General features: G+C 46.5%; 3 protein-coding genes across 4 annotated transcripts; all 3 read left to right on the top strand.

Moving 5' to 3' along the window:
- The first annotated feature begins 10 nt into the window (after positions 1 to 10).
- On the top strand, positions 11 to 9,895 carry hells (helicase, lymphoid specific). The gene is made up of 23 exons (XM_030379518.1): positions 11 to 324; positions 448 to 548; positions 802 to 920; positions 1,095 to 1,217; positions 1,426 to 1,467; positions 1,569 to 1,602; positions 1,744 to 1,802; positions 1,890 to 1,931; positions 2,204 to 2,443; positions 2,780 to 2,962; positions 3,573 to 3,716; positions 4,079 to 4,275; positions 4,845 to 4,938; positions 5,246 to 5,410; positions 5,730 to 5,893; positions 6,859 to 7,003; positions 7,192 to 7,275; positions 7,489 to 7,608; positions 7,844 to 7,960; positions 8,178 to 8,337; positions 8,528 to 8,624; positions 8,978 to 9,054; positions 9,360 to 9,895. Exons 1-23 carry the CDS (start codon positions 308 to 310, stop codon positions 9,446 to 9,448), a joined length of 2,613 nt encoding a protein of 870 aa, XP_030235378.1. The 5' UTR covers positions 11 to 307; the 3' UTR covers positions 9,449 to 9,895.
- Positions 9,896 to 10,154: 259 nt separating this feature from the next.
- On the top strand, positions 10,155 to 14,726 carry calhm3 (calcium homeostasis modulator 3). The gene is made up of 5 exons (XM_030378440.1): positions 10,155 to 10,208; positions 10,572 to 10,874; positions 11,810 to 11,937; positions 12,165 to 12,292; positions 12,641 to 14,726. Exons 2-5 carry the CDS (start codon positions 10,588 to 10,590, stop codon positions 13,154 to 13,156), a joined length of 1,059 nt encoding a protein of 352 aa, XP_030234300.1. The 5' UTR covers positions 10,155 to 10,208; positions 10,572 to 10,587; the 3' UTR covers positions 13,157 to 14,726.
- A 368-nt stretch (positions 14,727 to 15,094) lies between these two features.
- Positions 15,095 to 18,048, top strand: calhm2.1 (calcium homeostasis modulator family member 2, tandem duplicate 1). 2 transcript variants are annotated; one of them, XM_030378438.1, is made up of 4 exons: positions 15,095 to 15,360; positions 15,639 to 16,332; positions 16,812 to 17,330; positions 17,898 to 18,048. In XM_030378438.1, exons 1-3 carry the CDS (start codon positions 15,320 to 15,322, stop codon positions 17,214 to 17,216), a joined length of 1,140 nt encoding a protein of 379 aa, XP_030234298.1. In that variant the 5' UTR covers positions 15,095 to 15,319; the 3' UTR covers positions 17,217 to 17,330; positions 17,898 to 18,048. The 2 variants fall into 2 exon arrangements, with proteins under 2 accessions (XP_030234298.1, XP_030234299.1); XM_030378439.1 differs by having other exon boundaries at positions 15,097 to 15,360; positions 15,720 to 16,332.
- Positions 18,049 to 27,895: the final 9,847 nt, after the last annotated feature.

The raw sequence follows: 27,895 nt of genomic DNA, 5'->3' as shown, positions 1-27,895 counted from the left end.
CAGCTTGACCCTCCCACTAGACTGCTGGCTAGGAGAGGGAGAACTGCTGCTGTATTTTACTTGTTGGCTTTTTATGATTCGCTTTTAGAAAATACAACTAGAAAATAAATATTTGTACTTGTCGTACACTGCGAAGCCTCCTTTTTTAAACTCGTTTTCACCCGATGCGCAATAACCATTCTTTGCTGATTCCTTTGTCAAGGGGCTTATTTTCGGTCTTTGGTCCTGTTTAAATTGGAAGAACTATTAGTCAAAAGACAAAACTTTAATTGGACTTTTCTAGCGGTCTGCTTCTTCTGATTGACAAATGGCAGATGTGACATGGTCAGTATTTTGCATGCAACCCGGCTAGTCTTAACATGCTGTAAAAACGTGGTGCGGTGCCTAAAAAGGCAGCACGCTTTTCTCAAAGACCTGACCCCCTTTTCTTTATGTTAACTTATGCAGTTCAAATGAAGGAGCTCGGAGTGTGTCCCCGCAGTGTCCTAAACCCGACGAGTCGGAGGTGCCCCTTGGCACCGCCACGGAGACCCAGCCGTCTCCACCTGGTCAGTTAACTTTTTTACTCTTTGATCATTGATTCAGCTGAAGTCAGCGTGGCCGTGGCTCTCATGCCAACATACTTTACTAGTCAACCAATTTGGTAGCGCTTTTCAGGGAAGCAATCTTTTTTAACTATTTATTTCTGTTCTGAAACAGATTAGCACTTTATTTAAACACTTTTTTAAGTTATTAGGTTTTACATAACACATTAGAGTTACGCGTCCACAATGGGCAATTTCGTGTTTCTTTTCTCAAAAGTTGATGGGGTAAAGACGAAGAATGATTCCTCTGGTGGTATGATCACAAAAGAAATGGAGGAAGAGGAGAAGAAGTTGACAGAAAAATCCGAAGAAATGGACAAGGAGATGATTGAAAAGGTTAGTTCCTATGATATGGTTGTTGTTGATTTTCAAACGACTTCAATGACGTTGGTTCCTGCATTCGTTCAGATATTACCTGCCATTCTGTGATGGTTGAGATTACTTCCTTGAATCATGATGCTAAGTGAATTTATTTTATAAAATTTTGTGATGAACCTACGTCCACGGAAGGCCCGTGAGTCCATTGTACGGGACTCCCACGATATGCGCTTCAGGAGACTCCAGCATCTGCTTGAGAAGAGCAACATCTACTCCAAGTTCCTGCTGACTAAAATGGAGCAGCAGCAACAAGAGGTAAGTGTTCTTCTTGTGAGGGTCTTCAAGTGTTTATTGGATGTATCTTATTGAAGGAACTGTTGTAAAAGAAGATACGCATATGCAAATATTATAAGATACATGTTCATGGGAGGAATCTGTGATTTCGATATTTGCTCTCAACAGTGCCACCGTTTTATCAGGGAGAAGGCATAACCAGTCGTTTTTTCATTTTGTTTGTTTTCAGGAGAAGGCCAAGAAAGAAAAGCAACAAAAAAAGTCTAAGAAGGTAAAATAACATTATTATAAAAAGGTTAATTAATGTGATGTTTTCTTCAGTTTATAACTTTATTACATACCTTGAAATCTGCATCTTCCCTACCTCGATAGGTGACGAAAAAGGATGAACCTGCCATTGAAAAAGGTATCTATACCTAAAGTAGCAACTTTCAACACCGTTGTTAATCCTATATTCTGAATTCATTTTCATATAAATACTCTATTGATCTGTATTGCGCCATGCGACTACCGTCATTTATTTTATGAAATCAATGTTTTTTTCAAGCAACCTCAAGGAAGCGCAAGAAAGATGACTACAAAATAGCTGATGTCATGTCCAAAGAGGTACGCTCTTCTGAAGCTACGCTAACCTAGTGCGCCAGCAGCTCCTGTGTTTTTGAGTTTTAAGTCTTATTTTTTGTTCTGTTTCAGGAAATTATGTCAAAGTCGAAGAAAATTAAACTAGAAGAAGAGGTAGGACCATTTGATGTACACTGATGTTTAACTCATTTTTTATTGTGTTTGTTGTTAATCAACAGGTTTTTTCTGCCCCAATGATTACCAAAACTTGGATAACATTTATGGAAATATGTAGCCCAATTTTAGATATTTTTTTATACAGTCCCCTACCTTTTTCACTCTGACCCACGTCGGCCCCCCCCTGCTGCAAGCCCCTTATTGAACAAAGAGTCCCACAGGTGGGACACCAGTAACATGCCTCGAACCCTTCTCTTTTGTCTCTCCAGGTGCAGACAGCGTCTTCTTCAAAACGGAAGAAGAACATGGAGGAGGAGGACCTGGAGAAGATGAGCGACTCCAACACGGACATCAAGAGCCGTCTGTCAGAGGCGATGCAGGACAGCGCCAAGCACCAGCTGGACCCGAAGAGGACGTTTGAAGGGAAGCCGGTGCCGGCCCAGCAGCCCCGCCTCTTCACCGGCGGGGCTATGCGCTGGTACCAGATAGAGGGCATCGAATGGCTGCGGGTGAGAGGACGCTTCCTTGGGTTTTATTTTTTTATGTTGTAGTTCTTTTTTTGAAGTTTGAATATGGCGTCTAAAAGGCTGAGGTTACGGTTGCAACGCTATTTTTAAGTTCTTTAGACAACGTCCCAATTGCTGAGTTTGTGGTTCCGGATTAGTTTCTGTGGAATCTTCCTCAAACATGGTTTGAGTTATGCTTTCTTTTGAAGTGCTAGTTCTGCTATTATTTGAGTCGAGAGTCCATGTGATTGATTGCCCGCAATTGGAGCACCTATTCCAAAACAGAAGTCATCCATCCCTTCCCATAGGGTATTAAATGTGTCTGGTCTCTCTTTGTAGATGCTGTGGGAGAACGGTATCAACGGCATCCTGGCAGACGAGATGGGCTTAGGGAAGACCATCCAGTGCATCGCCCACGTGGCCATGATGGTGGAGCGCGGCGTGCTTGGCCCTTTCCTGGTGGTGGCCCCACTCTCCACGCTGCCCAACTGGATCCGAGAGTTCAAGCGCTTCACGCCCACGGTACCTAGCTCACTCACGTGTTGATAGTTGTTCGTCAACGTGAAATGGGACCGCGTGGTTGTTTTTCAGTTTGGTTGCCTTTGTTGGATGGACAACTTGATCCGTTATTTGGTCTCTCTTTGGGGGCGATTATTTGCCGAAAACACCTGGATATCTGAAATGAGAGACTTAAAGGGGACTTATTATACCACCAGGTGTGAGTGTGATTAGCCTTACAAGCCGTTTCGAAAATCTGCCTAATATGACATCACTAGTGGGTGTGTCCACCTAGATCTGTGCTGGATAGATCTATCTACCAGCCTACCCAGTGGACTGAAGTAAACATTGCTCATCTATCCAGCACAGATCTAGGTGGACACACCCACTAGTGATGTCATATTAGGCAGATTTTCGAAACGGCTTGTAAGGCTAATCACACTCACACCTGGTGGTATAATAAGTCCCCTTTAAAATTGGTTATGAGATCGTTGACTATTTTAGATATGATCGATTATTAATTCGCTATTATTCTATGAAAATAGACAATACTTTAGTTGTGTGTGTGTTTCCTGAAGTATGAGTTGATCCGGCTCCTTGCCAAATATCAGATGCTATGTTTGTGTGGTACTAGGTGCCGGTCCAGCTGTACCACGGGCCCGCAAAGGAGAGGCCCGGTCTGCTGAAGGTGATCCAGAAACCCCAGGGGCCCCACAACATGTGCCCCGTGGTCATCACCTCCTTTGAGATCGCCATGTTTGACAGGAAGGTCCTACAGGTAAACACATGCACAGAGCAGCATTGGTCGTTGAACCTCGGTACAGTTTGGCCAGAAATCGTAACACCCTAACCCTATGCCACTGTTTTTGTGCATTTGTCTCTTTTGCCCATATTGTATTGGGGGCAAAATATTGTATAAATGGGCTGTTCCATTCGCAGTCTGCAATCTAACTTAAGCAGGCCACCCTAAACCCTACATCCTCCTTCGTTACCTAAATCTGAATTCACTGTGATCTAGTTTGGATGAAAACTGAACCTTATCATCTTTCGTCTGAGAAATTAGCAAAGGCTACACTAATATATTTTCCCGGAGCTCCTCCCGGTAACACAACATTCTCGTCCCTCCTCCCACTCCTGCAGAGGTTCCAGTGGAAATACCTCATCGTGGACGAGGGCCACAGGATCAAGAACCTCAACTGCCGGCTGGTGCAGGAGCTGAAGCTGCTGCCCTCCGACAACAAGCTGCTGCTGACGGGCACGCCGCTGCAGAACAACCTGTCAGAGCTCTGGTCCCTGCTCAACTTCCTGCTGCCAGAGGTCTTCGATGACCTCAAGAGGTATGAGCGAAATGTTGGTGGCGTCGGTGGTGTGAAGGGGGAGGGTTTTTTGGTTGTATTACTGTGCCAATATGATGGGCTTGATTTGTAACAGTTTCCATAGTGCCCTGTATTTACTAAGTGCTGAGAGCTCACTGGGGATTTCAAAGTAGGACTTTGGAGTCTTAATAATAATAATAATACATTTAGCATAAAATCATCATAAATCTTACTCTTAACTTCATTCTTAGAATGACAACACAACAACACAATATTTTCACTCAACAATTAACGGCCTATTGGGTATAGATTCTTACAGCCCTAGAATGCTTGGCAAATTTTCACAACAATAAATACATTAAATTATATCAAAGGATTTCTGTGCATGTAACATCCAACGTCCAAATTGGAAATAAGATATCAGTGGTTAATGTGGAAAGAAGCTCGACAAAGATGAGAGAGAATACTCTGGTTTGCCTGAAGAATATTCGTTTACTTGCGTATCCGTTGCAGAGGTCAGAGTTGAATACCCTTTACCACTATGCCACGGTTCACCGTCGTCTTCTCCTTCTCCTCCTCCTCTCCTCTAGCTTTGAGTCGTGGTTTGACATCGACACCATAAAAAGTGACGGGGTTGTGGTGGCCAACGAGCAAGAGGAGACGGTCCTCCACATGCTGCACCAGGTACGCACAACATATGGCCATCCTGAAGATCATCCCTGGCCCTAAAAGAACATTTCAGTGTTCCCAAGGGACCCAACCGCACACTTGAGCGTCGTCGGGCCACGACCCAACCTCCAACTGGGCGCAAACCACCGGGTCGTAGCCCGACGGCGCTCAGATAACCTATTTTGGCTTGTGACACAAACTCGAGAGCAAGCCACTGTTACAAACGATCACGTGCTGCTCCCCCAGGTTTTGAGAACACGCGCTGCAGTCGTCCTATTCCTGACTCCGGCTCCCGTTCCTCTTGTGTTGTTTTGCGTCAAAGATCCTCACTCCGTTCCTGCTGCGGAGGCTGAAGGCGGACGTGACGCTGGAGGTCCCTCCCAAGAAGGAGATCATCGTGTACGCCCCGCTGACCCTGAAGCAGGAGACCTTCTACAAGGCCGTGGTGGACAAGAGCATCAGCAAGCTGCTTGGCCGGGAGAATACGGTAACGCACCTCTTTAGTTTTGTTCCGTTTGGTACACAGGCCGCCTTCGCGTTTAGTGTTTGTATTTGAGCTCCACGGGAGGAATTGATCTAAAAATAAAATGCCCTCTTCAACAGTAGATTTATGGGCGATAATGAGATGAGTCAAAGTGGCAGTGTACCTGGAATGATTTATTTATTTATCGGTCATTGGAATGCACCTGTTGGTATATCCATATACCTCATATCACCGCATGTCCATGCAGATTCTCGACTCCCTCTTTTCAATCTGGTCTTCATTGTACATCGTTGACAAATCATTGAAACATGATTTCTATTAGTATTTCTCAGAGAGCGTCCTGCCGTCAACGCCGACAGCCAGCGGCAGGCCCACCCGACGCAGCAAGAGATTGGTGAACTACGACGAGAAACTAGATGAGAAAGAGACCCCCAAAGCGCTGGAGAGATACCTGGATAAGATCCGCAAGGAGAACGGGGAGCAGAGGTCAGCAGAGGAGCAGCCACGCATGCACTCATGCACCTCACACCTTTAGCGCATGGGAGGTCCACATTATGAGTCAAAAACGTTCCCGTCTGGGATTGTGTTCCGATTAAACAAGCTATTTATTAATATACGTTAGTTTGTGGCAGGTATACCAGTTTTTTTTTAATATGATTTCTTAGTGAATTGCGGAATGACAACAATAAACCAGATATTTTTATTAGAGCTGTCAAGCGATTAAAATATTTAATCGTGATTAATCGCATTAATGTCATAGTTAACTATTATTAATCGCGATTAATCGCAAATTCTTTTTCTATGCTAAATATCCCTTGATTTTTTTTTGTCCCATAATTCTTCTCATTTTAATTCTCTTATCAACATGATGAAGTGCATCGGCTTGCCTTGTGCAAATGATTTTCTATTGATAACAACATTGGCATATACTGATCAAAACAGGACGATACAAAAAAAGAGCCTATAGTGCAAATAAACGACTGCTTTGAACAAATGTCATTTGAACATAGCAGTCAGGCTACTGCTTCTTTGTTTTGAGCCAAAAAAAAAATTATTATTATTTTTTTTTTTTTAATAAAATAATTACGTTAATCGCGCGATAAATTTTTTAACGCCGTTAAATTTGGTTTGCGTTAACGCCGTTAATAACGCGTTTAACTGACAGCTCTAATTTTTATTAAAAATATATCTGAATGCCTGCATATATTGCCTCTTCGATTTGTATTTGATTAGACGGGGAATACAGGGTTGAAGAACCGCCATAAATGGAGAAATGATAATCGTCTCACTACTTTGATTTAATTTGTTTTGATGCACCAAATATTAGTTAGATTTGGGCACAACAACCTCCGCAGGTTGGTCCTAACATGAGAAAAGTATGTTGAGCCCTAAAATGACTTGATCGTTGATAGCTTACATTTAGCCTCATGTTCAACCCCCTCCCACTCCAGCGCCGGACCTGTGCTGGCGGTGAAGAATTTGCTGAACACCCAAGTCAACCTGAAGCTCCAGAATATCCTGATGCTGCTGAAGAGGTGCTGCAACCACCCCTACCTAGTGGAGTACCCCCTAGACCCCGCCACGCAGCAGTTCCAGGTGACCACTAGGGGGGGCCGCAGTGTTTCTAACCGTTCTTTAAAAAAAAAAATCATTTGTTTGTGCGTCCCAAACTTTGGAATGTTAACCACCAATAAGACCGGTATTAAGCAGCTTATACCATGAACAGGAAGTGACAATGAAGACTGAATAACGATTGTAGTCCTCATGTCCTTTGGTCTCCTCAGATCGACGAGGAGCTGGTGAAGTGCTCGGGGAAGTTCCTCATCCTGGACCGAATGCTGCCTGCCCTCAAGAAGAGGGGCCACAAGGTAAAAGGGATGGGGCCCCCACTGTTTTCGACACTGGATTTGTGCTGGTTTAACTTTCCGTTTAGATTTGAACACAAACAGAAAGCTATTCTAGAGCGGCAAAGCATTTAGTACATTCCGATGCCATGCGAATCCATGTCCTCTCTGGTGGGCGCCAGCGCCTGGGTGGTGGGGTACTACAGTTCTTAACGGTGAGTCGGCCTGTGTTCTCAGGTGCTGGTGTTCAGCCAGATGACATCCATCCTGGACCTGCTGGTGGACTACTGCTACCTGCGGGGCTTCGAGTACAGCCGGCTTGACGGCAGCATGTCCTACGCAGACCGTGATGAAAACGTGAGTTCACATTGCGGGGATTCCCGGACGACTTTACAGGGGCGCTCTATCTATTATGGAAAGTAGAGTCCCAACGAAAAGTTTGGTATCCGTGTTGGTCGACGGAGCATTAAAAAACGAATTCAGAATCAGCCTAAAGTAGCTGAGGTTTGTTGGTACTTTATAGTTGAAAAATAATCCATAATAACGTCCATTCTTCAGGATGAAATCCTCAATAATTTCCATCCCCTCTCAGATGACGAAGTTTGCAGAAAACCCAGAAGTCTTCCTCTTCCTGCTGAGCACGCGAGCCGGAGGCCTGGGCATCAACCTCACCTCTGCTGACACCGTGATCATCTTTGACAGCGACTGGGTGAGTGGTCGTTCACACACGCAGAGGCTACAGAGGCTTTACTCAGTTTGAGATTGCATGTAGAGCTGTATCACCATGCTTGAGATTGAGTGAGTTTGAAAAAATGCAGCCATATTTGATAGACCTGGGTCTTATTTAAGTATTGCATGTGTTTGAATGGGCTATGTTAAATCCCCTTCCTGTGTGTTCATCATACGTACCCTCCCCTCCCCTCCAGAACCCCCAGGCGGACCTGCAGGCCCAGGACCGATGCCACCGCATCGGGCAGACCAAGCCTGTGGTGGTGTACCGTCTGGTCACGGCCAACACCATCGACCAGAAGATCCTGGAGCGAGCATCCGCCAAGAGGAAGCTGGAGCAGATGGTCATCCACAAGAGTAAGCCCTGATTCTACCTCCTAAAGCCATTTAAATATTAGAATTAAGTTTAACTTGTGGCTAAGGGATGTCACTACATTTTAGACTTTCACTCTATTTCATGAGTCCCTTAAAGATTTGCTACTGCTTAAAATAATCCTATTTACAAACCTTGAAATGTAAATTGATGTTGGGTCATCCTGTGCCTCAGATAAGTTCAAGGGAGGGAGGGAAGACCTGGCCCCGGCTAAGAGCTGCCTGGACCTGGACGAGCTGATGGGGATGCTGATGGCCAGGGAGGCAGAGCGGTAAGAGACACGTCCCAGGGAAATGCTCAGCTTCAAGGGCCGTTGTTTACTGTTCATGTTGTCGAGCAAAAGCTTGTCTCCAAAGAGACTTACAGTGAATAAAATAGTTCAACTCAATTAACGTTAGATGTGCAATACTTTTATTCTACATGGAGCATGGTGCGTTTAAGCTATTTCTTTCCGATGATCCGTGGCTGCCTTTGCGAATGTCGTTACACCAACGACTATTTGATTATTCATTCATGGCACATGCCGCTGATTATTCAAGAAAGTTAGGGTTATTCACCCCTCAATCCCGCGCATGGCATCGTGTGGGTGTCTTCAACATATATTCCTCCTCTTGACTGTCCCAGGGAGGTGAAGAGCACCAAGGGGGAGGTGATCAGTGACCGGGACCTGGAGGTTCTGCTGGACCGTAGCAACATGATGGGTGAGTCCGCCGCAGAACCAGCAACCTTTTACAGAGCAAAATATAACCCTTGACGTTTTTGTGGCATCTATAGCATATTTTCCAACTTGTTTTGATCCTTATTGTTTTTAGTAAGTGTTTCAAATGAGACCTGAGATTTTCTACTTTGTGGACAATGAAATGCATCTTCTCAATCCATCATATTTTGTAAGCCAAACGTCGGGTCATTTGTTGTTGCTGCCAGTGTGGGGCTATTATAAACCTAGGTACCACACCTGAAGCACATGGAGGGGAACAGGTAGATTCATGCTGACCGTCTCTTCCAGACAAAGGGAGGAAGAACGTGAAGCAGGAGAAGGTGGGGGTGTTCCGGGTGATAGAGGCCAAGGAGGCCTCAGAGATCCTTTTGCCCTGAGGAGGAGTCATTGGCAGAAAAATAAAACATTCATTAACGCTGGTGTTTGTGTTTCCAGTGAAAACCCTTTTTCGAAAACGTTCGAAAACTACTGTAAGTTGACCTTTATAAGCGGGAAAAACTACTGTTGTTCTTGCTATTGACCTGTGGTAGCTTTGTCTTCTTGTTCTCCTGTGACTGAATCACTGTTCAAAACGTGCAAGTGCGTATTTTTGCTAAAATAAAGTCCTAGTTGTGTGTGTAAATATATATATATAAAAAAAAGGCACATGTAACAGTTTGTGTCAATCCAGTTCAGCTATGTTCTCTGCCCATTCCAAAGCCAAGCACGGTCATTTAAATTAAAGCACTTTAATGGCCCCAAAGCAAACTTGGTACATACGACTTGATCTTTTATCGTTCTGTTCTTATACAATTATGTCAATAAATCCTATCTCAAATATTAAACTTGTGTGTTGGTGTCATCACGAAGGATCAGGGTGCGATGGAGAATTATCTTCTTACTTTTAATGAGGATTGAACTATTCCTTCGGTAATAGTATATTTTATATAACGTGTTTTGGCCAGGTCGGTAAATTTCACCTTTCACTTGTGGACTACTTATGGCGACTTGTTTTCAAAGCATCAGACCATAACACACACTCTTAGAAGCCTGTGTGAGGGCGGGGCGGGCCCAGGGTGTGGTCACTTTCATAATCTGTGATTTGTTTACTGCTGGTGGTAGGAAGCTCTGATTCCGGCACTGCGTTTGAGCACACAGGTAGGCAAACAGGTTTTATCTTTGTATTGTCATTATGTTTGCCATTTGCAATTCTTAAACCGTAACCGTGAATACATTAAAATATAAGTGCCTAAGAGATATTTAATGTTTAGGTCTGTAATTTGATTACGATTTAATTCCAATATTAAGCAGGCTCTGTCCTGTAGTTCTACATCGTGCCCTCAACCAATTTTCCGTAGACCAGGTGGTCTCTAGGCCTGCATTGCAAAGACGGCTGCTATGTTGTTAGTTTTGTAGCCAAAATGAAAACAATGTTCCTTTAATAAGAATTACATTTCCTAAAGTTGAAACACTTGAAGTCAAGCGAATGCTTTTTTTTTTGTTTTGTCCATAATATGCTAGAAACCAGTCGGCCACTATGGACCGCATGAAGTTGGTCCTCCAGTATTTCCAGACCAACTCAGAGTCCATCTCCAACGGTATCTGCATTGTGCTGGCGCTGGTCAGCGTCAAACTGTACACCACCTTCGACTTCAACTGCCCCTGCCTGCCGCAGTACAACAAGCTGTACTCCATGGGCGTGATGATAGTGCCCCCGATCATCCTCTTCTTCCTGGGCGTGCTGGTGAACCGACACACCGGCATCATGATGGACGAGTGGGTGAGGCCGATCGGGAAAAGGACGAAAAACCCTGCAGTGGTTAAGTGAGTCGGTTCTTTTGCTGAATATTTCTAGGACGTATTTTTCCGCGGTTTTCTTTTGTTGCTATAGTTAAGTAGGATGTTTTTCAAAGCTGCTTTGATTCCTGTATTTTTTAATGATATTGTCCTCCAAAATAAAGTTAAATCAATAATTTGGTTATTATCTAAATGTAATTTTAAAAATCCTATTTCAAATTGAATAGGCCTGTTTCAAATCATGTTCCTTGTTTGCTGATACTTTGATAATTCTGTTTTGTTAAAGGTGAGTGATTGAGGAACGAGGAAGGCAAACCTATAAAAATCCTATTTCAAATTGCCTGCTTCAAATCCTGTTCCTTGTCTGCAGATACTTTGATAATTCTGTTTTGTTAAAGTGCTAGATGCCAGGATTTAGTGGCATCAAGCACTGAGGTTGCAGATTTCTACCGCGCGGAATTGATACCCCCTCCCTTTCTAATGACAGAAGAAGCTATGGGGGCCTGTAATGATCTGTAAGGTGCCAGTATTCCAAAATGATCTAATCGACTACGACAGCATCGAGTAGCATCAAGTGTCAAATGATGAGGTTCAATCAATTGTTTAGTCTCTGACGAATCAAAGTTAAGAAGTTAGATAGCTATTATGAAGAATAATTTAAAACCCATCCTCTCTGGAGCCGTTTGTCCCTTCTGGGCTACTGTAGAGCTACATGGTAGGCTTCATGGAGGAGGACCCGCTCCCTATGTAGATATATAGGGTTAATTCTAAGGAAATGAAAGCACAATTCCTATTTACATGGGATTGTATACTAATTTAAACATACACATAATATAATATTAAATTGTTGTCAAGTTTGTTCCTTAAGATGCCAATCAAATCCAAATACTGTACCTTTTTAATTCCCTACGACCATGAGAATACCAGCACTAATACAGAGATTCAACGGGGTATCTCCTTAGGTTTCTGTTCTCCGCCATGCTCCAGAGATCCCTGTTGGCCCCCATGGTTTGGATCCTGGTGACCCTGATGGACGGGAAGATCTTCATATGTGCTTTTAGCATGGGCGTGGACCCGAATACCTTTACCGGTAGGTGAACGAGTCCCATGTCAACCCTTCGGTTACTCTCAATGTTGTCTCTGTAATCCCAATGTTTGAATTACTACCTATGTTGTTTTGGCTCACCAAAGCAGTCTATGGGGTGTGTGGGGGATTTCCCCCCCGGGATTTTTGGAATTGTTGTGTAAATGGCACCAAATGCCCCTATCGCCACCATACTTCCACCCTTGGGTGAATCCTTTGTGGTTTCTTTTCAGGAATGCCAAACAATACTGGTCTGGACGTGCACAGACTCATGGCCAAGGTTCCCTGCAAGGAGGACGTCATCTTCAGGAACAGTTCATTCCGTAAGGCCGTGTCACGCTACGTCCGCTGCTATTCCCAGGTAGGCTGGATTTATACCTGGACACGCACACCCTCACCCAAGCTAAGAAATTCTGTCATTCACTCACCTACACTCGCACCTAATGTGCGAGTGTAAGTGCAAGTCTAATGTGCAAAAACAAAAGACCCAGAAACTCCTAATAGTCTTCTGGCAGTAGGCTCTATCGGTAACAAATCCACCACCAGACCTTTGTATTGTTCTCCTTGTGTGTTTCATACAATCAACTCAATGAGCGATTCCTTTGCGAAAGCACCCCCTTCCCTCAACTACAGTCATCCAAAGCTCAATAAGACCTTTTCAAACATGACTTGTCCTCTTTTGCATGCTGTCCCCCCCCCCCCCCTCCAGGCGTTCGGCTGGTCCATCCTGCTGTTACTCATCATGGTGGGGGCGCTGGGCCGGCTCATCAAGCCCTGCTTCGACAACCGAGGCAGCTCCATGCAGACGCGCTACTGGAGCAACTACCTGGATGTGGAGCAGAAGCTGTTTGACGAGACTGTGGCGCTGCACACCCGCGACTTCGCCCGCAAGTGCGTGGTGCAGTTCTTCGAGGGCGTGCAGGAGGAAGAGAACGAGCGGGAGGTGCTGAACCTGCCCTACCCCCAGCCGCCCTTCACCGGCTACCGCCAGGTGATGGAGGACGAAGGGGGAGGAGGGGGAAGGGGAGGACGAAGTGAAAGGGAGGACGAAGAGAGGAAGGTAGAGAAGCTGTATGGGATGACCAGGCAGGAGCAGGTGAACCGGATGCTGATCAAGTGGTTTGCCTGCAAGCCGGAGCTTGATGTGACCCACATCGCCCACCGCAACCGGATCTGCATCACCTGGAAGGACGCCTACGGCAGGAGCCTCTACTCAGATGTTTAGCGCACAGAGAGAACACACAGGCAGGTGTGTGTGTGGTGGCTGGATGAGTGTGTCTAAATTAAAGTGCATTAACGCTGTACAGACTGCTACAGATGCTGTAGCAGTCAGTGTGTCTGGGAGTTCTGGATGAGTATGTGTCAACTAATTATAGTCTACGACAAATGATTTAGTCAACACTCATCCACAGCAACTTACTGTGTTGCCAGATCGATGCATACTTCTAAGGGCAGTCTGTATGGGAGGGAGTAATATTTCATAAGATTATAGATACAACTATTTTTTATTTAAAAAGGATTGAAAAGATGAATAGCTTCAAAAACACATGAAACTGTCAAATAAAGCCTCTGAATGACCTTGTTTATATCAAGTGTGTAACATATACATCTCAGGCATGGCAGTGTAATTGATACCCGCTCAGGTTGTAAATAAGATAACACCTTTTCCTGCTCTAGTATGACCCGATGGGTGAAGCGGGTAGGATCCTATTGCTCAACGCCTCCTTTGTGTTTGAGCCGGACCACAAGGTATGGTCTACAAGGCAGGCTGTGCCCTGGGGGCTATTTGAATAGGTTGGGTCCTCGGTTTAGCTCCTTTTGCATACAGGTGGTTGAGTTTACATTGGGTTGGGTCTCCTGAATACAGGGGGAACCTTCTGGCTAGCGATCAGATCAACTACCTGGGCCAAGCTACACGGCCCATTTAACACAGGTGAGCTTGTCTGTCATGTTTTATAATTGTTGATCATATATTGGTCATAAATATTATAGAAGACCTTGATAAAATACATTCATTAAGGATTTAACGGTTTGGCATTAACCCAAATATTTTAAATAGAGAGAGAAAAACCTCTGTATTTATGAGATTTTTTTGCCAGACTGAATGCAGCGTTTTGTGATTATTTTTATGGACCGATGACTAAAAAAAGTAATCTATGTTTGTGTAAATGTTAAGAGTGTAAAAATAAGTTTTATTCAAATGAGATATAATATGGAGCATATATCTAACAATACTGTTGTGTAAAGAAATGTCTAAAAAAGTTTTTAAGGTGTAAAAAAGTTAAGTAAATGTATGTCCTGTGTGAATAAAATCACTTCAAATACATGAAGGCCACATAAGTTTTAACATGAAACAACAGGCCCAGTTGGACGATAAAAATCGGCAGGACCGAAAAAAACGGAACGCTGATTTATGGAAATAAGGGCTGGCTGTCAATGTGCCAACTCGACTATATGTGGTTAACAGGTTTCATAGCAACCACAAAAATACTCATTTAAATACACATTTAAAGCTACACCCCCAAAAGGATTTAGGGTTTGATATATCTATGTTAATTCACCAATATCACATATGGTGCATTGTAAATCTTCGCATCCACAAATATGGTTATTTTATCCCCCTTAAAATCTGTACTGTCTTGTAAAAATACGTATATGTTTTCAAACATTCTCTTTCACTTTATATCTCGATAGAGAGATGGATACAACTCAGAAATTTTGAGTTGGGTCAATGCTCGGCAATGTATTCATGTTATGAATGTTTAAAAAAATAAATCCTGAAGCACCCTTTGAAACAATGACCCAAGCCATTATTTCTTGGAACAACACAATAATAAATATATTCTAGGCCCTTTAATCACCATCAGGCACATGACCATTCTCTGTTAAGGAAGTTAATCTTTATGGATTAAAGTTAATCGTTAATCTATGAACATAGATCATGGGCAACTCCAATCGAGTACATTAAAATATAATATTTTATAATAAAGTCCACTCCATAATGAAGTGAATATTGGTCATCATTAAAACAACTCCATAGTGAAGCGAAGTCCATATGGATATTGGGATGTTCAAGTACTAAGTTTGAAATAGTCATTCTTTGAACCTCTCTCACATGTGTTTCCTGTTAGCTTTTATTTTTTCCAAAGCAAGAGGAAACCTAGGGGGTTGGCCCTGAATGTGACTCATCGTGGTTGCCCAGACTCAAACACACACACATACACATACTTTCAAAAGCCCCTCTCGCACACACAAAGGAAGCGCTCTTCTCAAACCTAGAATCGGGGAGTTACTTTTCTCTGTCATCTTTACATTCTTTGCTTGTTCTGCCGTCAGTTATAGATCTTAGGATTTTGGATTTCTGTGGAAGTCCTTTTTCCTCAGATTGATGCCATATGATCATCCTTCCACGGTAAACCATTCTGCATGGTAAGTTCCTGTTTGCATACTTTGTCATCGGTTTTGGAGCCCCGCAACGCTGAGCACAAAATGTCTTTCCCACGCCTCTTTGTCCATATGTAGCTGAGAGTCGACTGGAGAAGAACTCCACAAGAGAACTGAATGGGTGTATTCATAAAACCTTCCTCCCAACGGCACACTGCCTTTTGCACAAAAACAACCAGTGTCTTTATTTTCTAAAAATCAACCAAACCCAAAGACCAGACTGAAGACGACCCCAGGTTCTTCTTCTCTCACCCCTACAAAAGCCTGAATCAGCTTGACCACCTGAAGAGCCTTCACACCCCAGCCTCAACCCTCCATCATCCTCTGTCCTCTACGCACCACAGTCTACCCTCCGTCCTCCTCCGTCCTCCACCCTCCAACCCTCCACCCGGATCCAAGATGGCGGCGGCGGCACTGGTCACGGAGAACTTCAAGTTCGTCTCGCTCTTCTTCAAGAGCAAGGACGTGATGATCTTCAACGGGCTGATCGCGTTGGGCACCGTGGCCAGCCAGACAGCATACAACGTGTTCGCCTTCAGCTGCCCCTGCTCCCCTGAGAGGAACCACCGCTACGGGCTGGCCGCCATCGGAGTTCCCGCCCTGGTCTTCTTCCTCCTGGGGGTCATGATGAACCGCAGCACCTGGGACCTGCTCTCGGAATGCCGCCTCAGGCGCTGCCGAAGGCTGGCCGCGGTGTCCGTGTTCGCCGTGATGGGGAACATCCTGGGCCGCGCGGCCATCGCCCCGGTCACCTGGGTGCTGATCTCGCTGCTGCAGGGGGAGGCGTACATGTGCGCGCTCAGCGAGTTCGTCGACCCGGACACGCTGGAGGAGTTTCCGAAAGAGGGGCGCAACGTCATCCAGCTGATGGCCAAGTTCCCTTGCAGAGGAACAGTTCCCAGCGAGCTCCTGCCCTTCTGGGAGGAGATCGAGCGACGACTGAAGTACGAGTCTCAGGTACTGAGGATCTTTTTTTTTTTTCAGTTTGACAGATGCCTAGAAGCCCCCTTTTTTAACCACCAGGTGTGATTTTGATAAGCCTTACCAAGCCTTTTTAAAACTCTACCCTCTAGGGACATATCAAGGGTGAGTGTCCACCCAGATGTGTGATGGTTAGCTCAACTGGCCAGACTACCAAGTAGACTAACAACTTGCAGCATCCCCAGCATCACACCTGCTGGTAAAATGGGGCCCTTCAAATAACCTGGCTACTCATAAGTAGCAGATTTTTTTTTTTTTTTTAATTAAGGCCTTGTAGCTGCGGCCCGCAGGTGTCTCCCCTCTCTTCTTCAACCTATTTTTTGTCTGTTCTAACTCTTGTCCATATAGGCAGAATAAAATAAAATAAACTGCTGCATTCCTCGATCTCCGCTGAACCATTTGTTGGTTAGCGTCCAGCAATTCCTCTCTCTTCACTCTTATCTGTTTTCTTTCAGCTGCTGGGCTGGCTGATTGTGGCGGCCATGGCAGTGGTGGTCTTCCTGATGCTGTGCGCCAAGCGCTGCTGCTCTCCCTTCGGCTCCCAGCAGGAGGAGTACTGGAGCCGCTTCCACGCCAGCGAGCAGGACCTTTTCAAACGCACGGCGGCCGTGCACGCCAACCTGGTTGCCGCCGAGAACGTCAAGAGCTTCTTCGGCTTCGTGGCGTTGGACGACGAGGAGAAGGCGCAGGTGGAGGAGCACGCCGGAGCCTCCACGCCCGTCCAGAGCGAGGACTGGAACCGCGTGGCGGGGGTCTACCTGTACCGGGAGAACGGCGGGGTGCCGCTGTACAGCCGCTTACACAAGTGGGCTCGGTACCATGTGGATAACAACACAGAGGGCATGGAGAAGCTCAGCTGATTTAGATAAAAGCTCACACTCTATGATGCGATCTGACACTTTGTATGTCCCCCGATAAGGAGGGGGAGCTGCGATGGACTGGCGTGCGCACAACCTTCATACGAGTAGGCTTATGCCGCTTTTCCACCGCACATGTAGCTCGACTCGACACGACACGACTCGACACGACTCGACTCGACACGACTCGACACGGTAGCAGCGCGGGTCCTTTTCCACCGCAAATAGTACCTCCGGGACGTGGGCGGGGTCGGCTGCGCGAAAGGGCCGTGACGTATTTTTATACGCGACGCAAACAACACCTACGTAACCCACACATGGACAGAACCCACATAACAACAATGGAGAACATCGATGCGATGGTATTCGTGTTCGTATTATTAGCTGGCATGTTGAAGAAGTGGAATATGTTGGCTGCGGCGCTGCTATGGCTGTTACCAGCATGGTTGCCATGTCGCTCTCGTGACTTCGTCACACTCTCTGGCCAATCAGTGGCCGGCCGTCTGCCGACGTCACCTTTTAGCATCGGCTCAGCCGCTTGGAACCTAGAGCGAGGCGGTACTAGAAAAAGCAGCCACTTCAGGTACCAGATACCATGTTTTCGCGGTGGAAACGCAAAAAAGGCGAGCTGAGTCGAGTCGAGTCGTGTCGAGCTGGTACCATGCAGTGGAAAAGCGGCATTAGATTAAATTTCCACAACCTGGAGTTGTGATGTAACAATACAATGTAATGTTTCTCAGGTGCGTTTTTTGTAAAAATGAAATCAAGGTTAAAAACGATGCAACCTGTAAACCTCCATGTTGTGCATTTTTATAAAATCGATCAGTTAATTTGGGTTCTGTTGGAGAGGATGTGATATTTCTTGCATGCTGCAAGGCAGCACCCCCACACACAGACAGACACACACACGCGTGATCACTTGTGGTAGCTTTTGTCCTAGGTTGTTTAGTTTTTTACTAATGCGAAAGTAGTTGGATTAGGTAATTTCCATTTGCTTACATAAAAAGCTTGCTGCTGGAAAACTTTAACAAAGTCTGACAAATGGGAAATTAACTTGTAAGAACATTAGCTCTTCGGTTTCTAAAAGGAGAAACGTTGTTTGACATGTTTTCAGGATTATAATGGAACGAACAAATTCTGCGGTTTATATAACCAATAGGCCTTATCCTACCTATAAGTAGGCCTACCTTTGTAGGCTATATATTCAGTGTATCTGTAACGTGCGCGTTTGGCTGAACCCAAGAATACAACCCATAGAATTCCTCCGAGGCCTCAGAGATTGCGTCCTCCGAAGAGGAGGAGGACGCGACATCGGAGTCCCTTCTGTCAGAGAAACCACTCGCCGGTGGAACCGTAGCGGGCTGGCGGGAGGACGGGGCAGGTTGGTCAGGCTGGGATCGGTGGAAGTCAGAGATAAGGCTGGGGTCCATGAAAAAGCGAGTTGGGATCCAGGAGCGCTCCTCCGGACCGTACCCCTCCCAGTCCACCAGATACTGGACCCCACGTCCACGGCGGCGGGAGCGGAGGAGACGCCGGACGGAGAACACCGGACCCCCGTCGACGAGCTGAGGGGGAGGAGGGGGCGGAACAGGAGGAGCCAGAGGGCTCTCCTGGACAGGTTTGACCCTGGAGACATGGAAGGTGGGATGGATCCTCATGGAGCGAGGAAGCTGAAGGCGTACCGCCACAGGGTTAATGATGCGAATTATGGGGAATGGTCCAATGAACTTGGGAGCCAGCTTGCGACTCTCCACCTTGAGAGGTAGGTCAGGGGTGGAGAGCCAGACTTTCTGGCCAAGACGGTAGGCAGGAGCCGGCGTGCGGTGCTTGTTGGCAGCAGAAGCGTGGCGATCTGCAGCCCTTGAGAGAGCAGAGCGCGCCCGGGTCCAGGTGCGTCGACAACGACGGATCAGGGCTTGGACCGAGGGGCAGGAAGACTCCTTCTCCAGGTCGGGGAATAGGGGTGGCAGGTACCCGTAGGCGCACTGAAAAGGGGAGAGACCAGTGGATGAACAGGTGAGGGTGTTATGCGCATATTCTACCCATACCAGTTGGTCAGACCAGGAGGCCGGGTTGCGGTTCACCAGGCATCGAAGGGTGGTCTCCAGGTCCTGATTAACCCTCTCGGTCTGTCCATTTGACTGGGGATGGAAGCCGGAAGATAGACTGACGGTGGCCCCGACTAGGCTGCAGAACTCCCTCCAGAAGACCGAGGTGAACTGGGGACCCCGGTCAGAGACGACATCGGTGGGTAATCCATGGAGGCGGAAGACGTGGTGGAGGAGCAGGTCCGCAGTCTCTCTGGCAGAGGGGAGTTTTGTAAGGGGAATGAAATGGGCCAGCTTACTAAATCGATCCACAAGGGTGAGAACGGCCGTGTGGCCCTTGGACACGGGAAGACCGGTCACGAAGTCCAGAGAGATGTGCGACCAGGGACGATGGGGAATGGGCAAGGGGTGCAGGAAGCCGGCAGGGGGGCGGCGAGAGGTCTTACACTGGTTACACACGGAACATGCGTTGACGAAGCCCCGGACGTCCTCCTCCAGTGACGGCCACCAGAAGCGCCGTTGCAGGAAGTCCTGGGTCCGCTGGATGCCGGGATGGCAGGTGAGTCGGGAAGCGTGACCCCACTGGAGCACGTCGGAGCGGAGGGGGGCTGGAACGAACAGGCGGTCTGGGGGGCAAGAACTGGGGGCTGGCAGATTAAGGGTGGCGGCCCTTACCTTCTCCTCAATCTCCCAGGTGACGGCAGCGACAAGGCAGGAGGCTGGGACAATGGTGGAGGGTTCTGCCGTCTCATCAGGGGACTCGGGGAACTGTCGAGAAAGAGCATCTGGTTTAGTGTTCCGAGAGCCAGGGCGATAGGACAGGGTGAAATTAAACCGGTCGAAAAACAAAGACCAGCGGGCCTGTCTGGAGTTTAGTCTCTTGGCGGTTCGGATATACTCCAGGTTTCGGTGATCAGTCCAAACCAGGAACGGAACCCTGGTACCCTCTAGCCAGTGCCGCCACTCCTCCAGGGCCAGCTTCACCGCCAGAAGCTCCCTGTTTCCAATGTCATAATTTCTCTCCGGGGGGGTTAGGCGACGAGAGAAAAAAGCACACGGGTGGACCTTCTGGTCGGAGGATGAACGCTGGGAGAGGATCCCCCCTACTCCCACACCTGATGCGTCCCACCTCCACAATGAACTGACGTTCGGGTTCGGGGATCTGGAGGATGGGGGAGGTGGTGAAGCGGGCCTTGAGGGCTTCGAAGGACACTTGAGCAGCATCAGACCAACGGAAAGGAACCTTGGGTGAGGTGAGGGCCGAGAGGCGATGGAGCTGAACCCTCGGATGAAACGCCGATAGAAGTTGGCGAACCCCAGGAAACGCTGCAGCTGCTTGCGTGTCTCCGGGGTAGCCCAGGATGTAACAGCAGAGCCCTTGGCTGGATCCATCTGAAGGCTGTCCTTAGCAATAATATATCCTAGGAAGGTGACGGAGGGAGCATGGAACTCGCACTTCTCCGCCTTGACGAACAAGGAGTTGTCCAGGAGGCGACGGAGAACGGAGCGGACGTGGGTGACGTGTTCCTCGAGATTGCGGGAGAAAATCAGGATATCATCAATATAAGCAAAGACAAACTTGTCAATCATGTCCCGCAGCAGATCGTTGACTAGCGCTTGAAAGACTGCCGGGGCGTTGGTCAAGCCGAAGGGCATCACGAGGTACTCGTAATGCCCCGTTGGGGTGTTGAAGGCCGTCTTCCACTCGTCTCCCTCTCTGATACGGACCAGGTGGTAGGCGTTCCTCAGGTCGAGTTTGGTGAAGACCGTTGCCCCCTGGAGCAGCTCAAAGGCGGAGGAGAGTAGTGGAAGGGGATAGCGGTTCTTCACTGTGATGTTGTTCAGACCTCGATAATCGATACAGGGTCTCAGGGACTTGTCCTTCTTGTCCACAAAGAAGAACCCGGCCCCAGTCGGTGACGAGGAGGGTCGGATGATCCCAGTGGCTAGGGAGCTCTGGATATAGTCCACCATGGCCCCTCGCTCAGGAATAGAGAGGGAGTACAAGCGTCCCTTGGGGGGTGAAGTGCCCGGAAGTAGGTCGATGGCACAGTCATAGGGACGGTGAGGGGGCAAGGAGGTGGCCCTGGCCTTATTGAAGACCTCTCTGAGGTCATGGTAAATGACAGGGACCCCGGAGACGTCCGAGGCTGGAGCGGGAGCGGGAGCAACAGGATACGGTGAAGAAGTCCTGAGACAGGATTGCTGACAGGTGACTCCCCATTCTCGGATGGAGCAGGTGGACCAGTCGATGTTGGGGTTGTGTCTGCGAAGCCAGGAGTGACCCAAGATGACCGGCTGGTTGGGTGTGGGCAGGAGCATGAACTGGATGGTCTCCCTGTGGCCTCCAGGCAGGAGCATGTGCACAGGATTTGTCCGAGAAGTAACCCTCCCCAGCACGTGCCCATCAAGGGCTCTGGCGGAGATCGGCACTGGCAGTCTCTCTGGAAGGAGTCCCAGCCGAAGAGCGAGGAACCGATCCATGATGCTCTCGTCTGCCCCTGAATCGACAAGTGCGGTTATGGGATGGGAACAGGAGGGCAACAGGAGCTCACCGGAGAGAATGGGTCTTGATGGAGAAGTAGTGTCCATGGCGGAGCTCACAAGAATATTCCTGCTCACTTGGGGACTCTGCCCCTTTGCTGGGCACCGGTTGACGAAGTGACCAGGCTGACCGCAGTACAAACAGAGGTTCAAGGTTAGCCTCCTATCCCTCTCCTCCGATGTAAGGGGGGTGCGGGCCAATCGTATTGGCTCGGGGCCGCCCAAACCAACGGGAGCGGTTGGAACAGATGAGGAGAAGACAGGGGGTACTGAAGGCTTGGAAAGAGGGAACCCGTGTGGCCGGAAAGAATGTGGCTGAAGCTCTGGAACAGGTTTGCGGACTGCTTTGGAGAGTTCTACCAGATCCTGCTGCCTCTGAACCGTGGCGACCATCAATTGGTGTAGCGCGCTCTCCGTCCGGGAGATGCGGTCGTCCATCTGGGCTGGGTCCATTGTTGGCCAGATTGTTCTGTAACGTGCGCGTTTGGCTGAACCCAAGTGCACAGACTGGCGACGAGCGTGGAACAGAGTCAATAGTTTATTTCGTAGACAGGCGAGTAGTCAGACAAGCAGGGATCAGGAACCAACGGGGTAGTCAGACAGGCGGGGATCAGGAACCGGCAGGAGAGTCAGACAGGCGAGGATCAGGAACCAGAAGGAGAGTCAGACAGGCAGGGATCAGGAACCGGCAGGAGAGTCAGACAGGCGAGGATCAGGAACCAGAAGGAGAGTCAGACAGGCAGGGATCAGGAACCGGCAGGAGAGTCAGACAGGCGAGGATCAGGAACCAGAAGGAGAGTCAGACAGGCAGGGATCAGGAACCGGGGGAATAGTCAGACAGGTGGGGATCAGAGAGCAGACAGGAGCGGTGGTAGGTCAGGAGTAGAATCGCGGGAAAGCACTGTGAAACACAAGAGACAATCTGGCAGGGAATGTTTGGGAGGAGAGGACTGATATAGGGGAAACCCAGGTGAAGGTGGTTGGGTTAATTGGGAGTGATCAGGGTGGCAGGCAGGTGAATGAGAAAACCAGGGGCGGATCATGACAGTATCAGTTTTCCATTTTAGATTACCTACCTGCAGAGACTACTACTGTTTTACTGTATGTTGGCCCAACTACTGCAGGAGAATGAGCCATAGTTTAACCGTTCATTTTAACTACCAAGCAATTCTTTGAACTTGTTATTTAACTTGTGCATTATGAACACTAGTAGAGGTTGTGGTGCAGTTCTCATCACTGAGACGGTTAAAGCATGTAAAGGGAAGCGAAAAACAAGATATGTAAAGAAACAGCTCCTATATCGTACTGAATCAGCTGCTATTCAAATATTGAAGTGGATCCTGATCAGCATATATCTAACAGTGGATCCTTTCTTACAAAAACAACCTGTTTTTCATACTTATTTTTCCCATTATTTATGCCTAGTACCAATAAGACTTAAATAGGGCTCGATAAATACATGAATTAATACAAATACTTCTAGGTCCGTGATTTGTTTCTTGTCTTAAAGGTTAGATTTCTTAGATGACATATAGGCCTTTCTGATCTATAAAGTTTCACTATATATTAACATCATTCATAGCCATGAGCAAATTACCAACAACTATCAACAATTCTATTCATAACAGATGTGTTGACCATTGTTCCACCCATCTGCCTCCAGTGTGATACCGTTATGTTATGAACCTGTCTCTCTTCTACCACTTATTTCAGAAATACCAGCGCATGCTGACTTTACCTCTATGCAAATGGCCCTCCTCGTTCTGGATTCAAGGCAGGCCCCTCAATGGATACTGCCCTCCTTGCCATCAATGAGAAGACACACAGCATTGGGACAGCCTCCCTCTCCTTCTTTGTCATTGTGCTAGACTTTTCAGTAGTCTACTGGGTCCCTCAGGGTTCTATTGTGGGTCCTATCCTCTTCCCACCAAGATCATCCTCTTTACCCTCCAAGAACTGGGTGTTTCAGGCACTGCACTCTACTTGTTTACATCCTACCTCAAGGATCACACTTGAACCTTTGTCTGATCCTTATAGCCTCTCTGCTGGGGTCTCTCAGGGTTATATTGGGGGTACCCTCCTCTTCTCCCTGTAAACTTAGTCACCGGATCCTGTCACTTGGCTTTTTCCGATCTCTGAGTGTCAAGTCTGGACAAGACTGAACTTTTTTTATTCCAGGGAAGGCTTCTCCCATCCATGAGCTCTCTATCATTATTGAGAATTCAGTGGTGTTTGTGGCTTGACGGCAAGGCACTATAGGGCAACACTGGATGACAAGCTGTCCTTTGCTGCTAACATCCCCTCCTGCAGATTCAGGAAGAATGAAACAACCGTTTCTCACCCTGAAGGCCACGCTGGCTTTGGTCCAGGCTCTTGTCATCTCTCTCTTAGACAGGGGTGGACTGGCCATCTGGCATACCGGGCATCGTCCCGGTGGGCCGTTGACCCAATGTGGGCCGGTCCGGTCCGCTATGTTTTATTTTTTCCTCTCCCTCTAAATTCCCTCCAATTGGGCCGGCCAATGGGCTACAGAGAGCTAGCAGAAAAGTGCTGTCAATCACAACACAAACCAGGGTGGGCGGGACCTCATGGTGCGGGCCGGAGTCGCGGGAGCTGAAAACGCCCGGGTGGCGCCGAAAAACTGCAACTTAATTCCTCTGGAGATGGAAGTTAAATGTTCAAAGTTGACAGACCTATTTGGTGCCGAAGTCCACACCCCAGCAGGTGCTGCTGCGCCAGGAGACGAGCGAGTGGAGGCATATATGCTAAGTAACGTTAGCCTGGGGCTAGCTAGGCTACATTTTGAGACATGTCCAAAACAAAGTAGAAAACGTTTTTACATTGAATGTGATGTGACCTAATTAACTGCATACTTGTGACAACATATTAGCCCAGAGTTGGAGGGCTGTGAATGTTGGTAGTTGTGGTTGATTTTGTTTAAATAGGCCGAATTGTGATATTATTGGTTATTATTGTTCAGATGATTTGGCTAAGCTAGCTAACAGCTGCTAACGTTAGCAGTCTCTTGTTGCCATAGCAACAGTAAACATTGACATGGACTAATGAGCTGTAAATAGAGATGCAGAATCAAGCTGTATTGTAAATACAGATGAGGTACTTTGAATTTTAGCACAAATTACAAGTAAACCTATTGGAAATAATTAGTTTAATTTGCAATATTTGCCATTGAATTTATTGTAATCTTTCAATTAATTTATTGTTTACTGAGGTGATGACTATTTCATGTGGTGAGAGGAATGCAATATGTGTATGTTTAAAGGTTTATGTGAAGAAACATACTATGTGTGATAAAATGACAATTGGTTATTCATAAATGTCTCTTTATATTCTCTGCCACCATCATCTCCTGTCAAACAGGTTTTCCTCACCTGCTAGAAGTTATTCTATGATGAGAGAGAGAGAGAGAGAGAGAGAGAGAGAGAGAGAGAGAGAGAGAGAGAGAGAGAGAGAGAGAGAGAGAGAGAGAGAGAGAGAGAGAGAGAGAGAGAGAGAGAGAGAGAGAGAGAGAGAGAGAGAGAGAGAGAGAGAGAGAGAGAGAGCTTCTCTTGACTTTGTGAGTTTATTATGCAACTTGTTTTGCCTCAGATTGAAACAAATGGTTTGATTATGATTATTTCCTGGTTGAAGATTTTCACATTGATTTTAATTTCAAACATTTGCATATCTTTTAAGTTAAATTAACAGTTATGCAGGTAGGCCGAATTACAGGTCTGAATAGATATGCATTCTCATATACATGTATGTGCACATGTATACATACATGTGCACATACACGTGTATGAGAATATGAGAAGTATATGAGAAAAAAAAATTAATTCTCTATTCATGGTTTCATAATGACTGAGTCACCGTTAAAACAAATTGGTTTCAGCTCTAATGCTGTTACTGTCTGTAATATGTTTCTATTTAGATTATTTTTCAGTAGATTTTGTTATTATTGTCCGAGTCTGGTTTTAACTAATGCTGGGCTTACACCAAACGATTTTCACAGTCACAGAGTGTGTATAGCTTCCTTCTGGAAATTGAGTTGCTGAGATTAGCCGACTATGAGTCGTTAGAGGATCACCACGACGTAGAGGTTCTCTGCTTGATCCCTTTGGCGCCCCACATGGCCCCACATGTACCAGGCCGTAGAGGCCTGGTACAGCTGGACACTGAACTGGCTGCTGAATGTAGCAATCCCTGTGTGATAGTTCCAAAGGAAATTACACGAAAGAAGAAGACAATCACAGACTAATAACTGCAAGAGAGGAATTAGCGTTGGATCATGTGTGATATTTAACAAGGGTTTTGTAGTAGATATGGCGGGTGGAGATGCAGCAACAACAGGATGTCTGTTAACTTCCTGTTCGGGTTTCACACCTTTCTTGTCAGCAGCACAAGAAACACAAACTTGAAAAACAAAAAACTGTACTATTATTCGGATATACAGGGTTCTTCCCGTTCGTCTCGTCCCACCCCTAGTGCTAATAATGTAGTGGGCTGGTCTGGAGAGAAAATGCCAGGGCTGAATTTTTCTCCCAGTCCACCCCTGCTCTTAGATTTATGCATATCTCTTCTAGCTGGTCCGCCTGCATATCTCATTCAAACTCTGCTACTCATCCAGAATACAGAATACAATAATCAGTCTTGCTTGTCCACCACCAAATTCTCCCACAGCATATAAATCCTACGCACCATGCAGTGGCTACTGGTGGCTGCTCGAATCTGATTAAAGTCTCGGGAACTCGGCTGCCCTGCTGCACATGGCTCGGGCCCATCGTATATCGAGGAATCGTCAAACCCTTGCCCGTCCACTTCGCTCTACGACTGCCAGCTGCTGCTCAGCAAAATCTGGATTATTTGCTTTCCTGCCTCCACAATGGTGGAACCAGCTCCCCACTGACATTGTGACAGCAAAAAGCCCTGAACATCTTCTGTTTCAGACAAAAATCTTGTCCCCTGAAAAATAATGAATATCTTCGCTATCTATATGAAGAATGTTGCACATTAATCTTGCAATTTATGGGTTGTATCTTCATGGTTGAATCCACTTATTGTAGGTCAATTTTGGATAAGTCTGTCAGCAATATATTTGTAATGTAATAGCTGCACACTACTTAAGTGCATCATTTTGGATAAGCCATCTGGATATTTACAACATATACTATTTAACATTTTAGGATACCATTTAAAAGCAATCATTATCCTCCTGTTCACTTTTCCTGTTCTTCACTTCAGATAGCAGTATTAGCAGTCCAAATTAAAACATTTAGCTGCCAAAACATGATACCCTCCATCTGGAAGACTAGTGACTCTAAATTCTGTTTTATCGTATTTGAGGTTTAGTGAAGATTTCTGACCACATAAAGTGTAATTTCAAAGATAGCCTATAAAGGTCACCACAGGCTCAAATTGAAGCTTATAAATGTGTCTGGAAAAGTAGTTATTTTCTTTTTTGTTAAACTTAAAATATCTCTCTTCATGTATGTCTCTCTCTCTTTCCCTCTTGCTCTCTCGCTTTTGCATTGAAATGGTGGTTTAAGAGATTTAACAAAGGAAGAATAAATAGGTACAAGTATAACATTTCGGCCGAGTCTGCATAGGAGTGAGTATAATCAAAATGTTACTTCTCTCTCTCTCTCTTTCTCTCTCCACTAAACACAGTAGTCATAGGCTGGCTACCCGACTTTTAATAACTTGTTTCTTCGGTAATATCGGTTTCGGCCGCTGGCTGTGTCCCCACCATCACACCATATGACGATCTATTCCTTCTCCTCCTCCATTATGATTCATGGCATCTGGCTGACATTTCTGCTAATTGACACCAGGCGGCCCTCTTGTATCATTCTATCTACAACTCTTTAATTGTTACCCTTTATTATTTGGCCTGTTGTCAACTATTTCCCAGTCACCCTATCCTTACATCCATGTATCATTTTATCACCCTAACCTCATAATACCTATACATAATACATCATATCAAGCATTTTTACATTTAGGTGAAACCATTATCAATAAGATGTATGTACTCATTACAATCACTGTGCTGGACCTGCCCTCCGGCTCCTTATATCAGCACTTTGAATT

This window comes from Gadus morhua, chromosome 15 (assembly GCF_902167405.1).
Source record: "Gadus morhua chromosome 15, gadMor3.0, whole genome shotgun sequence".
Lineage (NCBI taxonomy): Eukaryota > Metazoa > Chordata > Actinopteri > Gadiformes > Gadidae > Gadus > Gadus morhua.
This window is presented reverse-complemented; position numbering and strand designations above follow the sequence as displayed.

Excerpts from the sequence above, each read along its gene's own strand:
- calhm2.1 (XM_030378438.1), top strand. The coding sequence starts at position 15,320 with ATGCCATATGATCATCCTTCCACGGTAAACCATTCTGCATG. Across the intron at positions 15,361-15,638 it reads ACGGTAAACCATTCTGCATG|CCTGAATCAGCTTGACCACC; the intron begins GTAAGTTCCTGT and ends CCCCTACAAAAG. Across the intron at positions 16,333-16,811 it reads GACTGAAGTACGAGTCTCAG|CTGCTGGGCTGGCTGATTGT; the intron begins GTACTGAGGATC and ends GTTTTCTTTCAG.
- calhm3 (XM_030378440.1), top strand. The coding sequence starts at position 10,588 with ATGGACCGCATGAAGTTGGTCCTCCAGTATTTCCAGACCAACTCAGAG. Across the intron at positions 10,875-11,809 it reads AAAAACCCTGCAGTGGTTAA|GTTTCTGTTCTCCGCCATGC; the intron begins GTGAGTCGGTTC and ends GTATCTCCTTAG. Across the intron at positions 12,293-12,640 it reads ACGTCCGCTGCTATTCCCAG|GCGTTCGGCTGGTCCATCCT; the intron begins GTAGGCTGGATT and ends CCCCCCCTCCAG.
- hells (XM_030379518.1), top strand. Across the intron at positions 1,803-1,889 it reads CTGATGTCATGTCCAAAGAG|GAAATTATGTCAAAGTCGAA; the intron begins GTACGCTCTTCT and ends GTTCTGTTTCAG. Across the intron at positions 4,276-4,844 it reads GTCTTCGATGACCTCAAGAG|CTTTGAGTCGTGGTTTGACA; the intron begins GTATGAGCGAAA and ends CCTCTCCTCTAG.